This window comes from Pteropus vampyrus, unplaced genomic scaffold (genome assembly GCF_000151845.1).
Source record: "Pteropus vampyrus isolate Shadow unplaced genomic scaffold, Pvam_2.0 Scaffold16, whole genome shotgun sequence".
Classification (NCBI taxonomy): domain Eukaryota; kingdom Metazoa; phylum Chordata; class Mammalia; order Chiroptera; family Pteropodidae; genus Pteropus; species Pteropus vampyrus.
The window spans coordinates 11,378,949-11,405,215 of record NW_011888797.1 but is presented as its reverse complement, the minus strand read 5'-3'; the positions used below and the strand labels follow the sequence as shown (position 1 = coordinate 11,405,215).

At 41.5% G+C, this 26,267-nt stretch overlaps 2 protein-coding genes across 4 annotated transcripts in view; one reads left to right on the top strand and one right to left on the bottom strand.

Moving 5' to 3' along the window:
• The first annotated feature begins 1,243 nt into the window (after window positions 1-1,243).
• Window positions 1,244-23,022, top strand: DDX17 (DEAD-box helicase 17). 3 transcript variants are annotated; one of them, XM_011354381.2, is made up of 13 exons: window positions 1,244-1,641; window positions 8,319-8,469; window positions 9,068-9,167; window positions 9,789-9,922; window positions 10,213-10,278; window positions 11,468-11,609; window positions 11,982-12,142; window positions 12,227-12,399; window positions 12,738-12,848; window positions 13,093-13,154; window positions 14,801-14,860; window positions 18,795-19,037; window positions 19,966-23,022. In XM_011354381.2, exons 1-13 carry the CDS (start codon window positions 1,592-1,594, stop codon window positions 20,469-20,471), a joined length of 1,959 nt encoding a protein of 652 aa, XP_011352683.1. In that variant the 5' UTR covers window positions 1,244-1,591; the 3' UTR covers window positions 20,472-23,022. The 3 variants fall into 3 exon arrangements, with proteins under 3 accessions (XP_011352683.1, XP_011352685.1, XP_011352684.1); XM_011354383.2 differs by lacking the exon at window positions 1,244-1,641 and adding an exon at window positions 3,819-4,215; XM_011354382.2 differs by lacking the exon at window positions 1,244-1,641 and adding an exon at window positions 3,858-4,215 and having other exon boundaries at window positions 18,795-19,031; window positions 19,966-20,678.
• KDELR3 (KDEL endoplasmic reticulum protein retention receptor 3) overlaps window positions 23,019-26,267 on the bottom strand; it is a 9,109-nt gene continuing 5,860 nt past the window's right edge. The window contains exons 3-5 of the mRNA XM_011354384.2: window positions 25,069-25,227; window positions 24,221-24,473; window positions 23,019-23,445 (exon numbers count right to left, since the gene is read on the bottom strand). Coding sequence (XP_011352686.1) covers window positions 23,405-23,445; window positions 24,221-24,473; window positions 25,069-25,227 — 453 coding nt within the window. The 3' untranslated portion in view covers window positions 23,019-23,404. The remainder of the gene's footprint in view (window positions 23,446-24,220; window positions 24,474-25,068; window positions 25,228-26,267) is intronic.

Genomic DNA, 26,267 nt, shown 5'->3' with positions numbered 1-26,267 from the left:
CAAGCTTTGGCAATTATGAGTAAAGCTGCTATAAACGTCCTTGGGCCGGTTTTTATGGGGACATAAAATTTCAAATCTTTTGGTAAATACTAAAGAGCGTGATTGCTGGATCATACGGTAAAGTACCATTAGATTTTCAAAAAAGGTTAATTAAGCAAAGCATATTTTCATTTTTTCCAACAATCTTGACTGTTAATAATAAAATTACTAGGTTCTCCGGCTGCCCTACTTAATGAAAACCTGTTTAGTAAAATGCAATAAGCTTCAACTATCTTTAGTAGGAAAACACATATCAAGAATGAGAAATGTATACTATAGATTCACTCCATAATCAGAAACTTCTCTGCCAAAGGAACTCTGAAAGTTTACTTTTTTGGAGGGCAAAAAGAATAATGACCTAATGGCGGCCGAGGGGGGGGTGCTCCCGAGGCAGCCCTGAGGCGGCGCCTGTTTAAAGGCAGTCAAGGGATTTCAGCCGTCTACCTTAAGAGGGGCTCCACCCACATTTTGGTTGGTAGCCAACTTTGCTCAGCCGGGTACAGTGTAAATATTCTGTTGAGAGCATGAACTGTAGTGTAGCAAAGAATGTTTTAACCCAGCTGAGATCGTCGCCACCTGACCAACTCCCAAAAGAACGGACAAGGCGCATCCATCATGGCTGCCGGCGACCGCACAGCGAGAGGCAACTGAAAAGAAATGGCGCCAAGGCGTGCGGCCACTCAGCAAACCTAGTAGGGCAAGGCGGCGGAGCCACTCTCAGCAAACCTAGGGCAAGGCGGCAGGGCCATCTAGCCGGAGCGCCAGCCAGGGACCCAAAAGATTCTCTTGGACTTTTGGCACTTGGAGGCCCAGAAACTTAACTACTGCAACATAAAGGCCAGTTATTGTCTCTGCAAAGCAACTTGCACAGGCGGGCGCCATTCCGTCCCACGGTGGAACCCAACAAAATCCTCTATTCTCCAAACAGAATGCGTTACGCAGACTACGCATCTTCGCAACAGTGGGCTGGCTAACCACGCAAAGAATGTTACGTAGCGCCGGAGGCTCTTCTCCCCACCCCCACCCTACGTTCTAATTCAGGCGGCACTGGAACTCTACGCCTAATCCGTACTTTGTTTTCCTTCTACCGACCGCAAAGTGCGTCCACCTCCGCAACCGACGTAAAATGCTTCCAAGAATACCCATAGTACTCCGCGAAGCCCTCGGGCTATTCCGACACGCTGTTTACGTATCGTCTCCGACGTACGTAGCGTTAAGCTGGAGCAGTCTCGGTGCCGGCCGCCATTTTGTGCAGTCGCCGGGAAGGAAGGAGACGCCTAACCCGCGGTATCGCCGGGTTTGAGCGTAGCCAAACCTACCCACTAACTTTATAATCCCGATTCTCTGTGTTTTGCTCCCGTCTCCGACGAGAGAGGCGGCGACGGTGGCGTCTGCGACGGGAGACAGCGCGTCGGAGCGAGAGAGCGCCGCGCCTGCCGCCGCCCCAACAGCGGAGGCGCCGCCGCCATCGGTCGTCACCAGACCGGAGCCGCAGGCCCTCCCGAGCGCGGCCATCCGTGCCCCGCTCCCAGATCTTTACCCATTTGGGACCATGCGCGGAGGCGGCTTTGGGGACCGGGACCGGGATCGTGACCGTGGAGGGTAAGGGGGGGTGGAGGAGAGGAAAGGCCTGGGTGTGCGTGGGGGTGGGGCGGTCGCTTCCTGAGGAGACCGCAGCCTGCGGTCTAGCGGGAGACGTTGAGCGGCCTGCAGGCTTGGACGCGACGCTCCCGACTCGGGAGGCGACACCACCCGGGACATAATAGCGATTGTGGGCTCGGGCCTCTGGGTGGGCTTGGGCCCGGGGATCACTGATAACCCGGCGGAGGCGGGGGATGGTACCTTGGCGACGCCCCAACTCCTTGCGGACTGCCGTGGTAGCGTGGTTCGGCCCTGGCCCCGCGGGGTGCAGGAGGGGCGGCTGGGCGGTCGCAGCCCCGAGCCCGGCCGATTTAGGCAAGTCATTTGATCGCTCCTGGCCTCAGCCTCCCTCCGTGAAACACAGATGTTCGTGTTGAGAAGAGAATGAGGTCTCCGAGTTCAGCTTAGGAAAATCTTAACGTGAAATGGCTTCCCTTATGTTATCTATCGCCACGGATGACTGTTAATGGAACTGGAAACCTGGTTTGAAACTAGAGATTAAAAGACTGACTTCTAGTTTTAAAAAAACCTTTAAATTCCTTTTAGTCGTATTTACATAATTTGAAGGGCGCATGTTGGCATATAAAGCAGTGAATTGCCATCTAAATGACCGTGTTTAGTGAGGAAGGGAGTGTTTTTTCTTTGGTCGTTACCGTAGTTTTTCCCTCCATGTTTCGGTCTGTTTTTCTGTAATTGGACTGGAACAATAACTTCTCGGCCTAGCTAGAAAATTTTTGGTGTAGTAACGGCACAGTTAACAGAGTTGGAAGTTAACAGGATTAGAACTGAAATTCTAATTTCCCGGTTACTGAAATTCAAATCTTAATGTCAGTTAAACGAAAAAATTGCTTAAGAGGTAGATACATGTTGATTTGTTATTACTTTTTTTGTAGTGAAAGTCATATCTTTGGATAGAAAGTAAAGTGACGCTCCTTAACGTATATGTGACCTTGGTCAATATCTTAAATCTTTGTGAGCCTATTTTCTAATCTGAAGATGGGGATAATAATTGCCTCTACATTGTTCTTGGGAGTTGTCTCTTTGTAGTAGTTCTGTTGATATTTTCTCTTTTTTGTCTTTTGTTCAAATACACGCATCAGATTTTCTAGTCACAAGCACCTCAATTATCACTTAATTTACAAAGTAAAAAGATTGTTTTGATTTATACTTTGTTGGGAAGGAAAACATTTGACTCTAGTGTTAAGTTTGGAAGAATAAGAGTGGAGTGTTTGCTTAGTGTTTCACAGTAGAGCTAAATTTAGAAGCGAATTTCAGTACAAGTGCTTAGGAAAAAGAATTTAACATTACTAGGAAAGTTGAAAATCACACAGTCATTCCTCTTTTGTTAAAGGCAGTCAAGGGATTTCAGCCGTCTACCTTAAGAGGGGCTCCACCCACATTTTGGTTGGTAGCCAACTTTGCTCAGCCGGGTACAGTGTAAATATTCTGTTGAGAGCATGAACTGTAGTGTAGCAAAGAATGTTTTAACCCAGCTGAGATCGTCGCCACCTGACCAACTCCCAAAAGAACGGACAAGGCGCATCCATCATGGCTGCCGGCGACCGCACAGCGAGAGGCAACTGAAAAGAAATGGCGCCAAGGCGTGCGGCCACTCAGCAAACCTAGTAGGGCAAGGCGGCGGAGCCACTCTCAGCAAACCTAGGGCAAGGCGGCAGGGCCATCTAGCCGGAGCGCCAGCCAGGGACCCAAAAGATTCTCTTGGACTTTTGGCACTTGGAGGCCCAGAAACTTAACTACTGCAACATAAAGGCCAGTTATTGTCTCTGCAAAGCAACTTGCACAGGCGGGCGCCATTCCGTCCCACGGTGGAACCCAACAAAATCCTCTATTCTCCAAACAGAATGCGTTACGCAGACTACGCATCTTCGCAACAGTGGGCTGGCTAACCACGCAAAGAATGTTACGTAGCGCCGGAGGCTCTTCTCCCCACCCCCACCCTACGTTCTAATTCAGGCGGCACTGGAACTCTACGCCTAATCCGTACTTTGTTTTCCTTCTACCGACCGCAAAGTGCGTCCACCTCCGCAACCGACGTAAAATGCTTCCAAGAATACCCATAGTACTCCGCGAAGCCCTCGGGCTATTCCGACACGCTGTTTACGTATCGTCTCCGACGTACGTAGCGTTAAGCTGGAGCAGTCTCGGTGCCGGCCGCCATTTTGTGCAGTCGCCGGGAAGGAAGGAGACGCCTAACCCGCGGTATCGCCGGGTTTGAGCGTAGCCAAACCTACCCACTAACTTTATAATCCCGATTCTCTGTGTTTTGCTCCCGTCTCCGACGAGAGAGGCGGCGACGGTGGCGTCTGCGACGGGAGACAGCGCGTCGGAGCGAGAGAGCGCCGCGCCTGCCGCCGCCCCAACAGCGGAGGCGCCGCCGCCATCGGTCGTCACCAGACCGGAGCCGCAGGCCCTCCCGAGCGCGGCCATCCGTGCCCCGCTCCCAGATCTTTACCCATTTGGGACCATGCGCGGAGGCGGCTTTGGGGACCGGGACCGGGATCGTGACCGTGGAGGGTAAGGGGGGGTGGAGGAGAGGAAAGGCCTGGGTGTGCGTGGGGGTGGGGCGGTCGCTTCCTGAGGAGACCGCAGCCTGCGGTCTAGCGGGAGACGTTGAGCGGCCTGCAGGCTTGGACGCGACGCTCCCGACTCGGGAGGCGACACCACCCGGGACATAATAGCGATTGTGGGCTCGGGCCTCTGGGTGGGCTTGGGCCCGGGGATCACTGATAACCCGGCGGAGGCGGGGGATGGTACCTTGGCGACGCCCCAACTCCTTGCGGACTGCCGTGGTAGCGTGGTTCGGCCCTGGCCCCGCGGGGTGCAGGAGGGGCGGCTGGGCGGTCGCAGCCCCGAGCCCGGCCGATTTAGGCAAGTCATTTGATCGCTCCTGGCCTCAGCCTCCCTCCGTGAAACACAGATGTTCGTGTTGAGAAGAGAATGAGGTCTCCGAGTTCAGCTTAGGAAAATCTTAACGTGAAATGGCTTCCCTTATGTTATCTATCGCCACGGATGACTGTTAATGGAACTGGAAACCTGGTTTGAAACTAGAGATTAAAAGACTGACTTCTAGTTTTAAAAAAACCTTTAAATTCCTTTTAGTCGTATTTACATAATTTGAAGGGCGCATGTTGGCATATAAAGCAATGAATTGCCATCTAAATGACCGTGTTTAGTGAGGAAGGGAGTGTTTTTTCTTTGGTCGTTACCGTAGTTTTTCCCTCCATGTTTCGGTCTGTTTTTCTGTAATTGGACTGGAACAATAACTTCTCGGCCTAGCTAGAAAATTTTTGGTGTAGTAACGGCACAGTTAACAGAGTTGGAAGTTAACAGGATTAGAACTGAAATTCTAATTTCCCGGTTACTGAAATTCAAATCTTAATGTCAGTTAAACGAAAAAATTGCTTAAGAGGTAGATACATGTTGATTTGTTATTACTTTTTTTGTAGTGAAAGTCATATCTTTGGATAGAAAGTAAAGTGACGCTCCTTAACGTATATGTGACCTTGGTCAATATCTTAAATCTTTGTGAGCCTATTTTCTAATCTGAAGATGGGGATAATAATTGCCTCTACATTGTTCTTGGGAGTTGTCTCTTTGTAGTAGTTCTGTTGATATTTTCTCTTTTTTGTCTTTTGTTCAAATACACGCATCAGATTTTCTAGTCACAAGCACCTCAATTATCACTTAATTTACAAAGTAAAAAGATTGTTTTGATTTATACTTTGTTGGGAAGGAAAACATTTGACTCTAGTGTTAAGTTTGGAAGAATAAGAGTGGAATGTTTGCTTAGTGTTTCACAGTAGAGCTAAATTTAGAAGCGAATTTCAGTACAAGTGCTTAGGAAAAAGAATTTAACATTACTAGGAAAGTTGAAAATCACACAGTCATACCTCTCTTGAGCTTTATACCCTAGACTCTAAGGCCTAGAAAAACTCTTGCAGACGGGCCCCAGTATCCCTGTACAACGTTGTTTATACCAGCATCATTCATGACAGTATTGGAAACAGCTCAAATGTCGGGATTAACTGAGTATTCATACAGTAGAATACAACAGCAATAAGAAAAAAAGCTCGTATCAACATAAATGACTCACAGTATTGAGTAAAGCAAGTTGCGTTAGGGTAATGCATATAAGGATACGTACAAATGTGACAAGACTAAAAGCAAAAGGCATGGGAATGGTTAAAATTTGAGATAATTTTGGTGGGGGTTGTAAATTTGAAATAGGCACATAGAGGCTACCAAGGTTTTGGTAATGTTTCTTTCCTGTGGGTATTTGACTTACTATTTAATTGAATTGTAAATGTGCTTTAATAATAAAAATTTGAAAAGAGAAAAGTGGATTACTGTCCCGTACTTTATCTCATATTGACTCTTTAGTATCAGATGACATTTTTAAACAAAACGATAACTTTAATAAGGTCTGTGCCTTGACTCTGCCTTTACTATGAAATTTCCTTTGTTTTCAGTTGCTGTTTGGTCCTTAACTGAACGTTAAAGAGCTGAAATTGATTATTTGAAAAGGGAATGAGTGAGATAAGTGTACATGTACTGTCCAAAAATGTGCAGTTTATTTAAACTAGCATGATATTGCATGTTAATATATAAATCTTCAAAGCTGCATTTATTGTAAAGCCAAATTAAACTTTATACTCAAAAACATTTAATGAACAGCACAGTATGCTGGAGATGAGGATACATGCATCTTTAAAGGATGGTACAAATGTGCTAAAAATTCTGCAAGAGTAAAAGGCTCTTTTGAATATCGAAGTCAGCATATTTATAAAGAACCCTATGTTTCAAGTTATATGTTTAGTGTAAGATAGTATGCCTTGGATAATTAGCCAAGGCAATAGGGAAAAAGAAAAATAATTTAAGGGCAACTTTGAATCAACTTTAAAAGGAACCTTATTTTGAAAAGTTCTATTTTCTAGATCCTTAGTTTAAGGTCTGGTAGCATTGGAATGCAGTAGCAGCTTTGAAATGGCATGTTTTGGAAACCACATAAATTGATATAAGCTAGACCGACAATCCGAACATTGGTCTTTGGTCATTTTTACTTTCTCTGCAAGATTGTTTAGAGACTTTGCTTTTTTATTATTAAAATTCCAATGGTTGCTTCATTTACAAGTGAGCGGGGAGGAGTCGATCAGGGTGGTCTTTTGGTGGGTTCAGTATTGAACTTTGGACCTGAGGCCATATTGCAGATATGAATATTTTGTCTTTGATATATGTATCCCTGTGCAGTTTGCTTTTCCTGTAGTATGAATGGAATCGGAATCAACCCAGTTCTGCCTATTGAATGTAAATACTGAAAAAATCTCCTGCCATCAGTTTTTGTATTTAGAGAAACAACTAGCTGGGTCTTAAAACCAGAGTTTTAACAATTGTTTGAATTCCAGGAAATTAAGGCCCTTTAAAATAGTACAACTACTGCGTGTCAGTTATAAAGTGGCACCATCTGCAAGATGTTATGAGTGGATTAGAGTGGAAGGGAATGTTCAGTATAGTGTTTTCAGGAGTAAAGCAGTGGGATGAAAACATGCTATGTACTATTTGTATATCAAACAATGCCCCCTACTTTAGTAGGTTGAAATACAGAAATGAAGGCCATCTTAAGTATTAGGATTCTTCTGGAAAAGAACATTTCAAGTTCTGCTAGTGACCATATTTGTATTCCAACTGGATTTGTCTGATGTGAAAATTAGATAAAGCAAAAAGATTGGTTTTAAATAATCTGAGTTTTAAAACCTTAAATAAGACTTCATTATTTAAGTGGTTTCTTTGGTAAATTTATAATAGTACTGTTTGCCTGAGAACAAAAAGATGATAAAGGTGGAAATGAAGATGAAGGAAAGGTCATAAATCTTTGTTTTGGCTATATTTATTAGCATAAACTAAAGGTGAAGAGTAGCCTATCAGTTTTTTTAGAGGTCCTAATAGTTTTCCTTAGATTAGCAGACGGAAGGAGTGCTCGTCACAGAAGCTGTTCAGGTATGAGGAGACTCACTGGAAGTATCTATCTTACCCTTAATTTAAGCTTAAAGTAATGTTCTCCCTTACCTACTTCTCTGAATATTACACAAGAGGAGTAGAGCCTTCCGTTTCATTCACTTTAGTATCTCAACCACTTAAAACAGGACTTGGTACCTGACTGATACCCAGTAACAATTTTTCGAGTTCTAAGTCTTAGTTCTGAGTGCTTACTACACCATAAACTGTTTTAAGCACTTTACACATACTTCATCTTTACAGCAACTTCTGAAATAGGTATTAGTATTATTTCTGCATAAGAAATTGAGGGCCAGGGAAGTTAAATAATTTGCTCAAAGTGGCAGAATCAAAATTTAAACCTCTTCAGATTCCAGAGTCTGGTTGTAATTCCCATGATACTTTTCTCTAAATATAATAAATTTTAACTTTTCACCTATTGTAGTCATACCTGTAGCAGTATTGTTGAATAGTAAAGAAAGTTGTTCGAACTGCTCCGTGCCCTCATATAAGAGTAACAAAATGCTCTCTTTAGAGGGGCTGGTAGTCCCATCTTTTTGCATGGTTTTATGGCACCTGAGTTATATTGCTTTAAAACTAATAAACTAAAATTTTAATATTTCTAGATTTGGAGCAAGAGGTGGTGGTGGCCTTCCTCCGAAGAAATTTGGTAATCCTGGGGAGCGTTTGCGTAAAAAGAAGTGGGATTTGAGTGAGCTCCCCAAGTTTGAGAAGAATTTTTATGTGGAACATCCAGAAGTGGCACGGCTGACTCCAGTAAGTTTTGGGGGGTTGTTTATTTATTTATCCTTTTTAATACACAATAATAAACCAAGTAGACATATTAGCCAGAATTTACATATATGTTGCTGTTGCTGTTGTATGTATTCTAGTACAGTGATACTTTCCTTAGCTTCTTGTTAAGACTGCTAGTACTCATAAGAGGAACCAGCTTAAATATGTACCTAATGTATTGATTGCTTGGTTCTCATTTGTTGGTTATGCTTCGAACCAATTTGTCATAACTGGTATTAACTTTATGAGGTTATGATTTTTTATCTCTGAAGTTAAATTTTAAATATTAGCATTGTCTTTTTAATCTCATGATTCCTTTGGTCTCTACCCATTATGGTTACTTGTTCAGAAGTGTCATGGAAAGAGCACTTTATTCCAAGTTCTATATTTTATCTGTTTTCTATGTGAAAAGTGGAACTCTTATCAACCTATTTCATTGACTTACAGAGTTGAGAGGATCCTCACACATTTTCCATTTTAATTTTGAATTATATGATAATTGTTCAGCTGGATTGGAACATAAAAGTTTTGCATGTTTAGAATAACTTGTTTCCTAATTTGTCTTACTTTTCCTCCATAGTATGAGGTTGATGAACTACGTCGTAAGAAGGAGATAACAGTGAGAGGGGGAGATGTTTGTCCTAAACCTGTGTTTGCCTTCCATCATGCTAACTTCCCACGTGAGTGTTCACCAATCCAGAATCTTAATTGTTAATTTGGGTTGAATGGTAAACATGAGTAATACATCATTTAAAGGTTTCAACCCATACTCAGAGTTTTGTTGAAAACCTTAGTAGAATGTCTTTTATGAAGATAATGATTTACGTTACGTAAATTTTTTAAAACCTGCTCAAGGCTAGAAGTAAATACCATATTGTTGCATGCTTATCTGTTTTCTGATTTAGAACCTTTTTTTTTTTTTTTTTTTGAGTTTCTTCTTCCCCTAGGGGGTTTCACCTCTGCCTTTTAGAAAACACAAGAATGGAATGGTTTTTTAGCTGGATATAGTTTGAATTTGGCAAACAATGAGTGACTACCATGTGCCAATGCCTTGTTAGATACTTGAGGGCAGGGGTTCTCAAGTTTTTGAGGGGAAAGGTAGATGGCCGTGGCGGCATCCTTCTGAGAGGAAGTAGTCAGCAGGTCAGAGATTTAGTAACTAAAGAGAAAAACACTTCTCTTGGAGAGAGATAAAGCCGAGTAAATCTTTCCTTCAGTAAGCTTAACAGTTTTATTAAATTCTTTTTGGCTATGTTCTTAGTTTTACTTAAAAGGAGTAAGTAACATCCGTCCTATTACAGAGTATGTAATGGACGTATTGATGGATCAGCACTTCACAGAACCAACTCCAATTCAGTGCCAGGGATTTCCATTGGCTCTTAGTGGCCGGGATATGGTGGGCATTGCTCAGACCGGCTCTGGGAAGACACTGGCGGTATGTACCAGATTTTTAACATCGGGGTAACTTATTTTGCTATTCAAATTATCCCGTATATTCTCAATTTTTCATAAAATTTGAATTCAGATAGCATAGGTAATATTTCACTTTTTTAGCTATATGAAATATGTGGCAGCATTTCGTGTTTAAATTTACATTGCACATGTGTAACAGTTGTGCGTACTGTTTTAACTTTCCTAGTTATGCATTATCAATTACTGCAGTAATTTAGAGCTTTTAAAGTAGTGGCTTAGTTTTCTTATAAGACTTGTCTTTTTTCCTCTCAGTATTTGCTGCCTGCAATTGTTCATATTAACCACCAGCCATACTTGGAAAGGGGAGATGGTCCAATCGTAAGTGTGTTTTAGTTTGCTTATAATTCTAAGAAAAACTACAGTTTTATGATTATTGTGTTTTAGGCACCGTACTGTACATATGTTTTCAGATTTCATTCTCATCTCCATCCTCCATATCTAGAAATATGTTATTCTCATCTTACTGATAAATTTTAGGCAGTGATACTAAGTTACTTGTCCAAGGTCATACAGCTATAAAATAGCTGAGCTTGAATTTGAGTCTTACTCTTAACCACTGTACATACTACCTTCATACACAGGCATTAATTCAAGTGCAGTTCTTAATTGCTCAGTGATTTTGTGAGGGATACAAAAGAGATATGAAATGAGGTCCTTGCTGTGTGGTTTTAAGTCAGGTTTGGGATGTGTATTCTTTGTGATTAAGTGATACCTCGTAAATGTCAATAGGGCAGCATGATTTTATTGTTTGATTATTTTCACTTGTACTATTTCTTATGAGATTTGAGTAGCAGCCTTTAAACATTTGGAAAGTACTTTTTTTTTTTTTAATTGAGCTTGCACTTGCTGTATTTATAAAGATCTACGTTGTTACAGTTATGTCTCAATATTTACAAAAAGAAATAATGTGTTACTTTGCATCTTGTAATATGCAGTGTGTTCCATATAGCTGAGTTAGCTTGTCATTAGGTATTATCTAATGGATCAGTACATAGCACAAGAGTCATTGTTAACAGTGTAGATGATAACCTATTTCAAACTGTCTTAATTTTATGTTATTTTGGCCAACTACTTATTAGATTACGTGTCTTTGTTTTTGTCTAACGCGACTGGTAAGAGCTTAAACTAGAAGTCAGAAAAGTGTCAGCTCTGCTGTCATTCCTCTGTTTAATCCATGGTTTTGTTGCAGGGGTATTTTAAAGCCACTTGTTCACTTTGCAAGTTGTTTAGTTAAAACCAGGCAATACAGTCTATAAATCTACTTAAATAGCGTACATACACAGTAATGAATTCTGTTTGAAAAGTAAACCATCATTCTACGTGCTAACTACTCTCCTAACTTTTTGCCACATTCCAGTGCCTTTTCTCATACCTCTGCCTTCCCAACCTCCCACCCTAATACATACTTTGAAAGTACCAAGTCAGACAACAGAAAAAGAATTAGATGACCTTTTGTCTTTTTTTTAACTTATGATGTGTGTCTCAAGTGTATGTTTATTTGTTCCAGTGTCTGGTCCTGGCTCCTACTAGAGAGCTTGCCCAACAAGTACAGCAGGTGGCTGATGACTATGGCAAATGTTCCAGATTGAAGAGTACTTGCATTTATGGAGGTGCTCCTAAAGGTCCCCAGATTCGAGACTTGGAGAGAGGTAATTATTTTTTAATTCAGCATGTAAGAATTATTAGTTTATCTCATTTTGCCAGTTTTCTATGAATGAAATTAAAGAGAAAAATAGTGGGTTCCTATGGGAAAAATTGGCATTTTAGCAGCTTAAAATTTCTCGGGTATGGTTAAAATACTATTTTGGAAAAGCTCAATGTGGCTAGAGACTTAATACTTTGTGAAGATTTGATTATTATACATAAATGCTCCTTACATCGTGCTTTTCCAAGTACTGTGTTAAAAGTTAGCTAGTCCGCAGTATTTAATATACTAGTAGAGGTAGTGCTGCTTAGTTTGCTGAGGCTTGGACAGTGGGTAAAGAATTCTTAGTTGCTAGAACTTCAATTTTGTTTTACAGGTGTTGAGATCTGTATAGCTACTCCTGGGCGCCTGATAGATTTCTTGGAGTCGGGAAAGACAAATCTTCGCCGATGTACCTACCTTGTACTGGATGAGGCTGACAGAATGCTTGATATGGGTTTTGAACCCCAGATTCGTAAAATTGTTGACCAAATCAGGGTGTGTAAAGCTGATAATGTGCTGTTTATGTCCTTTGCCTGTTACAGTTCTTTAGCCTAAAAGTAAGCCTTTCTTTCTTTATAGCCTGATAGGCAGACACTGATGTGGAGTGCGACCTGGCCAAAAGAAGTAAGACAGCTTGCAGAGGACTTCCTTCGTGATTACACCCAGATCAATGTAGGCAATCTGGAGTTGAGTGCCAACCACAACATCCTCCAGATTGTGGATGTCTGCATGGAAAGTGAAAAAGACCACAAGTATGAGAGATTTCACTATTTTGATAATGCTGATAAACTTTTCCTAGTAATCTTCCAAAATTAAAGCATTAAAGAAACTAATATTTTTTGAGGCCTGAAAATAATAAAAGCATTGCTAGGTTTCCAACAGTTCATCCTTCATATCACTTATCAGAACCTTTTGGTTAAAGGCAAGGATTCTGGATCCTTGGATTTGAATCTCAGCTCTGATAATTATCAGCTGTATAGAAAATAATGTTAAAAGTACTATAGCTGTGGGGGTTGATATTGCAGGCATAGCTTCTGCGTAAAGTATAGGGAGGTCTCTGGATGACTAATGTCATTGGTCTCATCTTCAGATTGATCCAACTCATGGAGGAAATAATGGCTGAAAAGGAAAATAAGACAATAATATTTGTAGAGACGAAGAGACGCTGTGATGACCTCACTCGAAGGATGCGCAGAGATGGGTGAGTGCAGCACTGAGGTAATTGGCCTCCGGTTTTATAGTTAGCAGTTTCGAAATTGGTATTGTGAATGTTGTATAATATTAATAATGTTTAACACACACTTCGTTCTTTAAATGGACAGTCATCTACCTATATAGTCTGACAGACTTCACAATTGCATATGGTTGCATTTCTTTTTAAAGCTCAATTTCCCTCCCCTTTTTTTTAAAGATTTCTAAAATATTGGTCACTTTTTTCCTGACAGTTGGCCAGCTATGTGTATCCATGGAGACAAGAGTCAACCAGAGAGAGATTGGGTACTTAATGGTGAGTTCAAAACTAAGCATTGTTCATACTCTTTCAGGGATTGACAGATTTTCTGTAAAAGGACCAGGTAGTAAACATTTTGGCTTTGCAGACTCTAGGATGGTTTGTGTCACAACTATTCGATTTTGTGCTGTTGTAGCAAAAAAATGACCATAGAGAATCTGTAAAGAAAAATCTTGGCTGCATTCTAACAAGACTTTATTAGAAAAAACAGGCATTATGCCAGATTTGACCTGCAGGCAAGTTTGCATAGCTCTGCTCTAGTTCATGGACTTTGGGGGGCATTTCGGGCATATCTTTGCTGTCCTTTAAGGTCAGTAATGCTGGCTCTTCACATATTTTCACAACCTAAACCACCTTTTTATGTAATAAGTTCGTGTCTTTATAGGTGTGTTCACCAGCCCGGAAGCTTCCCAAACCCCATACTTTGGGGATTTCTATGGAGACTTCATCCCATAGTCATGAATGATCATTAACTCCATCTCTAGCTCCTCTTCCTTTCTTGGCGGTTAGGGGAATGGAACTGAAAGTTCCAAGTTTCTAATCATGGCTCGATTTTTTTTTTTCTTTTTTTTTCTTTTTTCTTTTTTTTTTCTTTGGTGCTTTGTCCCCATCAAGGAGCCCATTAAGTGTCACCTCATCAGAACAAAACACTCCTATCACCCAGGAAATCTCATTGATTTAGGAACTCTGTCTGGAACCTGGGTCAAAGACTAAATATTAGAATAAAAGATTCTCATAGCATCCCTATTTACAAGGGTTTTAAGAGCTCTGTGTCAGGAACTGGGGGCAGAAACCAAAATATGTTTTTTCCTGTTATTTCACAGGGGAAAGTGGTTTCTCCTTTTGTTCTGCACCTTTTAAACTTGTGCCCCCTGCCATTTTCTTTTTCATTTGGGAGATAACTTTAGTGTCCTAATTTAAGGGGAAAAATTTCTAGATCATATAATTTTGTTAAAAATCACCACGCTGCCATTTGCAGTGACATAGATCTAGAGATTATTATGCTGAGTGAAATAAGAAATATAAATACCATATGATTTCACTTATATGCAGAATCTAAGGAACAGAAAGAACAAACTAATCAAAAACAGACTCACAAATATAGAGGACAGTCTGGTGATGGCCAGAGGGGAGGGGCTTGGGGGCCTAGGAGAAAGAGATGAAGGGTTTAAAGAAGTACAGGTTAATAGTCGATAGATGGTCATGAGTTTGGGGAGCATGGCATGGGGAATGCAGTCACCAGAAATGGCTAGATAGCTAGAGGAGAGAAAGGGAAATTAGGGGGAATCGTTTTATAAAACTAAAATTTCTAACCAATGTACCGTATACTTGAAACTAATAATAAAATAGTAAAACAAATTTGCCATGCCGTTTTAATGGTATTTCATTATTAGAAGTAAATGTTTATCTATTACTCCTCTGATCCCCTGCTAAAGGAGAATGTAATAAAGATTTTCAAAAGAATTACTATTTTCCATACATTTAAAAGATCTCGGCATGTTCTCACACCATTACTTGAAATTTTGCCATGGTAGCTTAAAAAGGCCAGGTAGCTAGGAATGTTTATTTGGCCATTTTTAAAGACATATCACTTAGCCTTGAGTGGATAGCTTGGTTTTCATAGTGTCATTCTTGTTTTGCAGAGTTCCGTTCTGGAAAGGCTCCCATCCTCATTGCCACAGACGTAGCCTCCCGTGGGCTAGGTTTGTATAGATAGGTGTCTCTGTCAATGGTATATGTATCTTTTGGTTTAAAAATTTGTTTGTCATTTCACATTAGAGTTGTATATATGTGTGTTTAAATACTTACAAGAGAAGAATACAAAGCGTGATTTTTCCCTCCCACAATTTTTTTAAAACGTGGTGTTTTGGGGGTGGTGGGTGTTGTTTTATTTTCATTTTTTCTTTTGTTTTCAAAGTCTCTTCCTGTTCCTAACAAACAGGCTTTGGTCTGCAGCAAGGCCTAGGCATGACTGTTCAAACAGTTAGAGGGAGAGGAGACATTCAGTTGAACAGCTCAACTTCCTGGTTTTATTCTGTTATCTGGCTGGATAGAAATGAGCCTGATCGAACTTAGCTGTTAGAAACTAATTTTTTCAGTTATTCTTTTCCTTATACGAGTTTATCTGTGCTAGCTATATATGGAGGTCCAATTCTGTGAATGCTAACATAATACTATATTCTCAGGATTTAATAAGTCTTCTTAAACACGGTATTGTTCAGCAATTAAATCTGCATTGCCCAATTTTACTGAAGTAAAATTATCGTGGGCACTCGGTCATCCTCGACTCCCACCCATAGTCATATCAATGATATGCTGTGTTTCAATTTAAGAAGTTAATCTGAGGTTGGTGGTTTCTGAAGTTTTCGGCCCATTATGATTTAAGATACATAGAGACATTTTGTTGTACTTTAGCCTATTAGCTTAAACAGGGGTAACTTAAAACTTTTATATTAAAAGATATTTCTGTCACGAAGATACCTTTAAATTATCGACAGGTATTTAATTTCTTGCCCAGTAAGGTGAGAAGCACCATATTCCCTTACAATGTTCCATGTAAAGAGAAAAGTATTCAAAGTGGAATACAAAAGTAACGAAGACTTTTTATACATTGCACCCATCATTCCCTCCTTCAGAGGTGGTGACCTGCAGCCATGACTGAAAATTGTCTCTGCCCTCTGAGGTCATGTCTGGATCTGTGCGGTTAGAACTTGGGCCTGTTGGGAGAAGAGGCTGAGGCCTGAAAGCAGCTTACATAAAAGCTTTCAGTGATGGTGGTTTTTAAACAGGCTTGCTATGTGCTGGTAGCTTCTTTGTGCATCTTGCCTAGACAATTAAAAATATTTGTTCCATGTCCCCCTGCATTTCCAAACCAAATCAATTGGCTACCATTAGAATAACTTAGACTCTTCATCCCACCCCCCACTCATCCAAGTGAGGGGAGACGGAAGGTACCTGAGTCTGTTTCTTGTTACTCAACATCAGTGCTTGTTTTGGGCCCCTTTGTTTGCTGCCTTGTAAAAATCAAAAGGAGGGGGAAAACCCACCAAAATGGCAGAATGCTGACCAAGGTCCTACAAGATCCTGGAAAGTGAAGGCTTCTACCTCATAGACAGGGGTGCAATTTTCAGCTGAGTCACCAGGCCTTTTTTCACTTCCTGTCGAGCGATGGCCTCTTAAATGTTCCCTTCAGGTAAGTTCTTTGATTCCCATAATGTTATAATAGTCATCCTCAGGCACCCACTATTTATTACTCCCTTTCCACTGGGATATTTTTGATTTTTCCTTTTTTTGTTTAAACTACACACTGTTAAGCTAAAAGTATTGAATTTATTTTGTTTTGTTTTTTAACAGAAGCTTTGATATCAGCTGCAGATCACTCGGTACATGGCCGAGGCAAATCTTCATTGGCCCGAAGCAGCTCTAGATGAGCCTATTGGCTAGTCTCAGTCCCTCCCAAGTAGTGATTGGAGATTGAGGCCATGTCATAGGGCTTGTCAGACAAAAAGTTGTTATCCTAGGCAGCTGGCCAAAATATTAACTTTTCAATTTCTCACCCTGCTACAGCATCTTCTCTAAAGGCAGCAAGATAATATTGTGGCCGTGCACAAATAACATCAGGGCAGGCTTGACTGGAGAAAATCAAATTCTGCGCTTGCTCTTATGTGTCCTCAGCCAGCTCTGTGTATATACACAGGACACCTTTCTAGTATGAAGAACTTGCACCATGTCTGCCCCCTATTGAATCCCTCCAGAAATACTCCCAAGTATTATCTGAACCATTCACTTCAGTCCCCAGTGCTTTCTGCTAGGAAAGCATGCGTCTGGGCATCCAGTGCAGTAATTCAGCCTGCTCTGCTATCCATGGTCATACACGATGGGAATTGACTAAGGAGCATTTTCCCAGCTCTGAAGATGTGGTCATGGAGCATAATTTCCCATCCCCCACCTCACACCCATCCTGCCCTGTACATTTTTGTTTATCCCTTGTTTCATCAACGACCTTGGCCGGAGACTCACGCTGCCCCCTGTGATGACTGCCTTCTCGTCTTTCTGGTGTGATTTCAGGACTTTAGGGGTCAGTAAAGACTGAGGAGCCTTTATTGTAATAAGAAACAGACATAATGCCCCTTTCTTCACAGGCCCTTTAACAATAGCTGAATTTTTTTTTTTTTTTTTTTTAATCATCACCCCTTCCCCCCCTGAAATTAATCCAGTCTGGGCAATAGATGCAGTCTGACCCTTTGGATGTAACTTACATTTTTTTATTAATTATTTTTTTCTACAATCACCCCAATTATCCTTGGGGGGAGGCGTTGGAGGACCTGAAATTTTTACCCGAACCCAGGTTCTCCGGCGCTTGGCAACCAAATGGGGCTACAGAGAAGCATCTAAGCCAGTTCACAGAGCGAGCGTGTGTGGGGACTTCTCACTGCCACGGACCCTTGATGCATGCTCCCCGCGCTCCAGTGGTCCCGTGTCAGAAGGCGGAGTTTTCGAAAGGAGGCCGCCAAATATAAAAGGCAGAGAGACGGGATCGGCTGCAGCGGTTTCCCACAGGAGGAGGGAGTGTGCATCGGTCTGGTAACAAACAGAGAATGTTTCTTAATTACTTCTATCACAAAAATCTGTGTTTTATCTAGGATATTTTCTGAATATTCTTTGTAAAATGCAGATTTTTTTTCCACAAAACATTAGGAGTCTTTGTTATAGTCTTAAATTTGTTTGTTTAAGTAGGTAAAAATAAACATTTAGCTGAAAGCATTACACTAACATTTACATACTTTAAGCATTAGGAGGTTATTCAACCCAATTCCCAGCAGTGGATAGAACATTAAACTTGTGTCTCAAGGTTTCATGGTTTTTCCCACACTCTTTGGCTATTTAATTTCCCAGGTTACGTAGACAATCAATAATTGAAGCAAGTACTGAGTTAAAATAACCTTGAGTTGAGCAAAAACCTCATTTGGCAGAGCTGGGCTTGGTAGTACAGTGAAATTTTAGTGTAATGTGCTCTCGTGGTAATTGAAAGGGGTATGATAATTTGGTTATTTCTGTGAAGGAAACTAGATGTGTACTTGGGCTCTGATCAGTTTTTAAAATAGAGCAAAATTTAATATTTCGATTAAGTCTTCTTTAAAATGTCGTAATAAAGTATATGAAGTTTCTTTTTCATTTTGCTCTGTGACTGGTTTAAAGGTAAGTTTGTTACATTACTGGTAGATTTTGCCAGGCTTCTCCCAACAGAGTAGAAGTGATTTGGCCTTGTAACTTAACGGTGCTACTGTCTTCTACATTCCAGTTTCGAAAAGGATAGAGCTGGAATTTGGTACAACTCCTGTCAGTATATTGGTTAAAATACAGAAGAGGCAGGAGTTTGGATGGTCGAATGGGATTCCCTTAGGGTTTGAAGCTGATAAAGATGCCACTTTCTATGCATGTCCCAAAAATCATTAATCCTCTTTTACTCTGTTGGGATGAGTCTTTTTTTGTTCGTGTTCAGAGTGGTTACTAACTTAATCTTCTCTCCTCTTGCTGTCATCTGCATTCGTGCTTCCTACCTGTTGTTGGCATGTCCTTTACCTTCTCTTTCCCTGCCACGTCAACCTACACACTGACTCATCTTTGGCTTTGAAGATGTGGAAGATGTCAAGTTTGTGATCAACTATGACTATCCAAACAGCTCAGAAGATTATGTGCACCGCATTGGCCGAACGGCCCGTAGTACCAATAAGGGCACTGCCTACACCTTCTTCACCCCGGGAAACCTAAAGCAAGCCAGAGAGTTGATCAAAGTGCTGGAAGAAGCTAATCAGGCTATTAATCCAAAACTGATGCAGCTGGTGGACCACAGAGGAGGCGGCGGAGGAGGGGGTAAGGGTAAGTCCTGGAGTTTTCCAGGTACTACCAAGGTATCACTTTGTGTTCATTGTGCCTTTTTTTTTTTTTTTTTAATTCTGTGAAGGCTTTAAGTATGTTGCTTAAATAATAACAAAAGACTGTTTAGTAGTTTTCAGAATATGTTCTGAATAAGACGGTGAAATTGGAGGCTTGTCATGATTGTCCTTTTGTAGCACATTTCTGTAGATGATATAAAACTGACCCTTTGTATTTTGAAATACATGGTGTATATTCCAAATTAAGCTGAATTATGGTTGCTTTCAGTACCTAATTTTACACTGTTTTATGGTAGAACGGGCATAACTATTGGATCTGAAAATTAGTTGAAGAATATTCTAGGATTTAGGCCTCCTTGACTACCAGTTTGGTATTATTTTTCTTCCCAACTTATTGCATGTTTAAGTTCTATATCACAATTACCTGAGAGGTTTTAAAATGCAGGTTTTTGTTTTTTCTTGAGTAGGTTTAGAATTGAGCTAGGAATTTGAACTACTTTCCTAAAACTTGTGAGATGATTCTGATGCAGTTAATTAGGTCCACAAAGTAACATTTGAGAACGACTGTAGTAGTAGAGGTTCTCTTTATGTGGTTTGAGCTTAGCTGTTTGTATTTTTTTTTTTTAACCTATGGTAGGTCACCTAAATAAACCTCTTTACCATTATTTCTGCATTTTTAAAATTTAGTATCTTGGTAATCCTGAAGTAAACACAAGTCCTAAATGGGAGAGAAGTTGAATATTCTTAATGTTTATCATTCTTTTTGAATCTGTCCCATTAAAGATTCAAATTATGATTTGGAAGCTGGCGTAGCTAAAGATCGAGGAAGAATGTTGAACGCTTTTGTCACCTAGTAGTATATGTTTGGATTGTATGTCTGGCATTAAAAATTTCTTGTATCCTCCCATCAGGAGGTCGTTCTCGATACCGGACCACTTCTTCAGCCAACAATCCCAATCTCATGTATCAGGATGAGTGTGACCGGAGGCTTCGAGGAGTCAAGGATGGCGGCCGGAGAGACTCTGCAAGCTATCGGGATCGTAGTGAAACCGATAGAGCTGGTTATGCTAATGGCAGTGGCTATGGAAGTCCAAATTCTGCCTTTGGAGCACAAGCTGGCCAGTACACCTATGGTCAAGGCACCTATGGGGCAGCTGCTTATGGCACCAGTGGCTATACAGCCCAAGAATATGGCGCTGGCACTTATGGGGCTAGTAGCACCACCTCAACTGGGAGAAGTTCACAGAGCTCTAGCCAGCAGTTTAGTGGGATAGGCCGATCTGGGCAGCAACCACAGCCACTGATGTCACAACAGTTTGCACAGCCTCCGGGAGCTACCAATATGATAGGTTACATGGGGCAGACTGCCTACCAATACCCCCCTCCCCCTCCTCCCCCTCCTCCTTCACGTAAATGAAACCACTCAAGTGGTAGTGACTTGTGCAGACATTACATTTAAAGGAACGCTGTCTTTCCCTTTTTTTTTCTCTTTCTGTTTTCTTTCTTTTTTTATTTTTCTCCCCTAGCCATTGTGGTTTGTGTTTCTTGGAGATAGTTAGAATTCACTGCCAGGTTTCTTCTGCCCGCCAAATTGATCCCAGTCAGTAATAACAGATTTTGTAAAGATATATATGGCTGACTGGAAGAGATTCCCCCCTCCCCGCCCCCAACTTATTGCATGTGGAGGATGTTTGAGCTATTTTTCATCTTAAAAGAAAAAGCAAGGTATTAGGCCCTTTTGTGGGAACCCTTTTTTGTTGTCCTGAGTTGGGGGTGGGTGGGGGAGGGTAGAGGGTTAAATCTGCAGAAGAAGATGGCATCTGTGCTTTAAACTGCTCTCATTACCGAGTTAGAGAACCGGAGGGAGCTCCCGGTACATTTTCCATAATGCTTTTTAATGTTTCTCAAGCTGGAACAGGGTTCCTCAGACTTGATGAGTTTTTGAGACAGTGCTTTGGCATTGTCATTTTGGTTGATTGCTTGTTAAGGGCATTCAACAGTTTTAAAAAATTCCTAATTGGTTTTGTCTCCTTTACACTCTGCCTTCCCCCTTCCCAATTACTGAAAATTAACCATTTTAGTGTCAGGTTAGAAATTGAATGGCCGAGTCCAAGTTTAAGTGTATCTTTTAAATTAAAAACCCAAGTGTTTATTGAAATGGTTAATGTAGCATGTCAGCATCTGGTTGGAAGCTGCCTTCCCCCCTGGCCCGCCCCCCCATATAAACAGGGACCATCTGTGAAATTCATTTTCCAGCCAGACAGCTGCTGTGGGCAGAATGAGTATAAATATAAATGCTCACTGGGAATGTTATTAACCAGTTAAGTATGTATTTCACCTGCAGTGTAAAAACCACCTTTAATTCTAAACCGTATACTCAATGGGCAGATTTTTTTTTTTTAAACTTAGTAGAGCTAGAATAAAAGCAGCTCTTCGCAAGCTCCTCATCCCTTTTAGCCAAGTTACCTTGAATAAAGAATTTCAAGGGTTTATTGAGAGAGGTTTATTCATACTGTGTTCTCTGCAGTGCTTTGTAACAGCTTTTGGATGCAAATTTCCCTCAGCGTCCATTTGCACTCAGTTTTGCAGGTAGTGCTTAAGAAAAGTCATACAGAGGACTAAGATCTAAGTCCTTTTATTTTTCCTCCATCTAAAGGTAGGTGAGTCCATCCCCTTCGTAGTGATAACTGTTTTACCAAGGCTTCTTGGAACAGATAGGCCTGGAAAGAATCTTCTCTTGTGTTTACTGTAACAGGACAGGAAAATCAGACAGCCCCAGAAACCTCTTCCATATCTAGCATGAGACTCTCTAGTGCTGTCATCGGTATTACTTACTCACAATGTACTGAAAGGAGGAAAGAAGGCTCCACTGCATTCTTTGGCTAAGGCCCGAGAGTGCTTACTGGTTTGTAAGATACAGATATCTAAATACTTGAGGTTTTTGTTTTCCTTTTTAAATTCTTCAGGGAGAGAGAAGGGATTGTTTCTGAGGGATTCTGAAAGTTGGTTGAATATGCAACACAGGTAGGTTGTCAGCATAAGCTGAAATATATGCATGTAAGAACTTTGACACCTTCCCCCCGCCCCACTTTCTTCCTTAACTTTTTTTATCCTCCCCCCTCCGCCCCCCCATAGAAGTTTAGGCCGAGGGAGGGTAGCAGGCACAGGAAAGACGTGGCAAAATTGATCTGTGCTTTCAAACCAAAGTGTCCGCCGCCCCCTCCCCCCGAAATTGTCTAAGCACTAACCTGTCCATTGTAGACGGCGCTACACCAAAATTCTTTTTGTTTTTTTTTGTTTGTTTGTTTTTTTAACAGGTGCCACCAGAGGGGGTGTCCTGCTCTTGCAGGTCTTACAGGCATCCTTTTTGTGGGGAAAAGTCTCTGGGCAAGCAAGCGGTTTTTTTGTTTTGTTTTGTTTTTTTTGGTCTGCTGCTTGCTGCTTTTTTCCACCAGGGGTGTGGTGTTGTAATCAGTCAAAATAACAGCATATTCCAAATCTCAGGCTGCTGTGGACTGAACACAGCTAGAATCTAGCAGAGTTTTTCCTACAGCTCTAACTCTTCTGCCTCCCTGTTTGTCACTCAATTCAGGTTCTGCCTTTGCTTCAGAACATGAGCAGAAGAGATCTCATTTGAGGCTAGGTATTGCCATCATGGTTGAGACTCATTTAAAGAAAAGATTTCAGTATTGAGCTATGGGGTGCTTCTCCCCAATCCCTAACAGTTCATGTGTGGACTTCTCTCATCTAAAAGGTTGGTGGCTTTTGCTTGGGATCAGTGCTCTCTATTCATGTCCTTGCTGGTCTCTGAACACATTCCTGTTGCGTTAAGACTTGAAAGATTTGTAGGTGTGTGATGTTCAGGCACAGGATGCTAAAAGCTATGTTGCTATTCTTAGTATGTAAATTGTCCTTTTGATACCATCTTGTTTTCTTTTGTAGGTATAAATAAAACACTTGACAATAAACTGTGAGCTTTTTATTGCTACAAATTCTGACTATGGTCCAATGGTAGTCCTCTTATAATTTTTATTTGCTTCAAGACCAGGGTTGGGGATGTTGGAAATCATCTTAGCACCTAAAAATGTGAAAGGGAGGTGGGATTGGTCTTAATGCAAAAATTTGAGTCACAAAGCAACAAGAAAGTTGCCCCTTTTTCATTACCTCTATAAGAGAGATTGATGAGGTCTTCTAGATAGAATGGTCAGTGCTTTGCTGAAATCCACACTAAGCATTTTTCTGGCATTAATTTTAACATTGGGTCCGAGTCATGTATAAGTCACCCAGTAGGACATTTCACATAGCTTGCTTTGTGTCTGTCCTTGAGCTGCAGAACGTCTCTGAGGGCCTTCAAATTGGCATTGGAAGACTTAACTTCTTCCCTTTAAGGACTAGAAGGAAAGATGAAATTAGAATTCACCGCATTGATGAAGGAACTCCTTTATAACTTCATAAGTTTACTATCTAATCCGTGTTCACGTAGGCATTCCGATGTTAAAGCCAAGGGGGAAATGTCAACACAGGTTGACTACAGACCCTGATCCCTGTCTCGGTGATTGATACCATCACCACCCCTTAGGCCTTTGGCAGTTCTTCAACTCTACTCCCAAGAGATTTGTCCACGTCCTTTCACACTGGTGATCTTCCTGGACAACTGCCCCATAACTAATTTCTGGCCTTAGCCGCTTTTTATCCTAAATAGCAGCTGGTGGATTGGTTTTCAAAACAGTTTCTCCAATAGCAGATCTTGGCGATCAAAATGCAAACCCCTTACCCTTGGCCTGTGAGGCCCTATTTGTCGGACCTTGCTTGACCTGTATCTCCAGGTTCGTGTATTTTGAACACACTCGCCTTTTTGTCTTATTCCACCAAGCTAGTTCTTGCCTTGAGGCCAGTACATGAGCTGTTCTCAAATGGTTTTCTATGTTTTTCTTATTATATTACCTCATAGCTGTCTTCCCTATAGTGTTTTTACACTGCATGTACAGTATCCTATTTGGTCTATTTTTTCCATGGCACTGTTTCCTAAAAATATTTGTCATCTCCCATTAGAATAAGCACAATGAGGGGCCGAGACTTGCCTCCCTCACTTCCATATCCCCTCAAATGTTGAGTGGGTGAGCATCTCTTTGGGCCAGTGCCAGCAACGCTGTTCTCAGCACTTACCTTTGGTCACATACAAGTAGAAGAAGTCACAGTAGAAGATGGTTTGTACCACTCCAGACACCACTGCAATTTGATCATAGAAATTCTCAGTCTGGTACCGCCTGATCCAGTTAGCCAGGTAGAGTGCCCGGTACAGCCCCAGAAAAAACAGGTAATGAGTAGTGATGGTCTCGGCCTCTCCCGTCTTGCTGATCATGAAGAGCTGGGGCAGGATGGCCACCGATTCCAGGTAGATGGAGAAAGTCCAGAGGATCTGAGCCAAAGAGAGAAGTGGCCAGAGGAGGCTGATCAAGAAAGGGCTCATCTCTTTAAAAGAATTACTAAAATATGTTTATTGGAGAGAATACAAGAAAGTAAATCATGTTCTTATAATTTTTAGCATTTTAATAGTATGTTATTCCACCCCTTTTCTCTGTAAAACAGTTTGTTAAAGATTCAAGCCTATTGCTTTTTCCACAACATAGTATGAACATTTCTATAGCACATAATTTTGAATTGTTGCAGAATTTTATTGTAATAAACTCACCTTGAGGCTATGGTTTCTCAAAATACAGTCCATAAACATCAGCATCAGAATCTCCCCAGATGCTTGTTGCCCAGACCTACTGAGCTGAGATCTCAGCCTGGTCTCAGCAGCCTTAAGTGCTGCTGGGATGCCTGCTTTGTTATGAACATCACCTTTAGATGTCCTCTATTTTAAGTGGAACAGTATGGATAGTTGCTAATTATTCTAAACTAATAGTAGGAGTGATAGTCACAGCTGCAGAAGAAAGCAAGCCCAGACCTTAGCAGGGCAGGCTGTTAGGGAGCAAGTTTGCCTTTGAGAGTTAGTACCCTGGGTCCCTTACCTCCAGGGGAGTGAAGTTATAGTTTTCTAGGAAGGAGAGGCCAATGACTGGGACCAAAAGAAACTCCAAGCGGAACGTGTCATTCTCACTGTCAAATGTTTTCCGAAATTTCCCATAGATCATGTACACTGTGACATAGGCACAGAGGAGAAAAATCACCTAAAAAGAGAGAGAAACGTGACAATTGATGAAGTCATTTCCCTGCCTATTTGCTTGGCTTCAAAGCCCCTCTGTATAGGCACCTACTAAACCTAAGGGCTAGTGCTCTGCTTTAAGGCGGAAGAGGTGAAATGTGAAATTTCTCTTAGATCCAGTGGCCTAGAACCTGAAGCTAATAACCCTCTGCTAGTAGCTCCGTGCTTCTAATTGGGACTGACAATGCTTCCATGAGGACCAAGGTACCCAGGTGTCTCCTCACTGTAAAGTGTTAGGCAAAAAAAGCCAGGATTGGTCTTTGTTGGAGGATTTAGCAGTGGCATTCCAGGGCACTTTTAAAACCTCAACTTCCAGATCTGTATCAATGGCGTGAGCATCCTTCTACAAGGACTATCCTCCCTTGAATCCTTTGATCATTACTCCTTAGAAAAGCGCTTTTTCTAATGACCCCAGCATAAAATGATTTTAAGATCTGATATCTCAAACCTCTTAGGCCAGAGGTTCCCATATTTGAATGTGCGTCAAACTCACATGGATGGCTGCCCCTTCCCTACCCCACAGTTTTTGATCTAGTAGGTATGAGTGGGCCTGAGGATTTGAATTTCTAGCAAGTTCCTATGTGACGCTGATGCTGCCGATCTGGGACTACACTAGCCTAAAGAACTATTTGTATTTAAAAACTCCGACTAAGTTATTTCCTCGAAGTCTTTTTGTCACCAGAATGAGCCACACATACTGTGTCACCACAGCCCTGTGTAAAAATATTCACTGCTGCCATGATCACGTTCTGTAAATGTGACAGTCTGTCTCCCCTGTGAGAGGCGATTCCTATAACAGGGTCTGTGTCCTGTCCACGTCTGAATCCCTAGGGCCAGCACAAATGCTGGAATGAGTCAATGAAGTGGAGATCACTTCGTCTCATAGAAATGTGGAAACTGACCTCTTTGCGCTTCCTGGACCTCATCAGTCCCTGCCAGGGCTGCCCAAGCCAGACTCGGGCAGAGAATGAGCTAAGCAGGTGGTGTTTGTTACTTGCGTGTTGA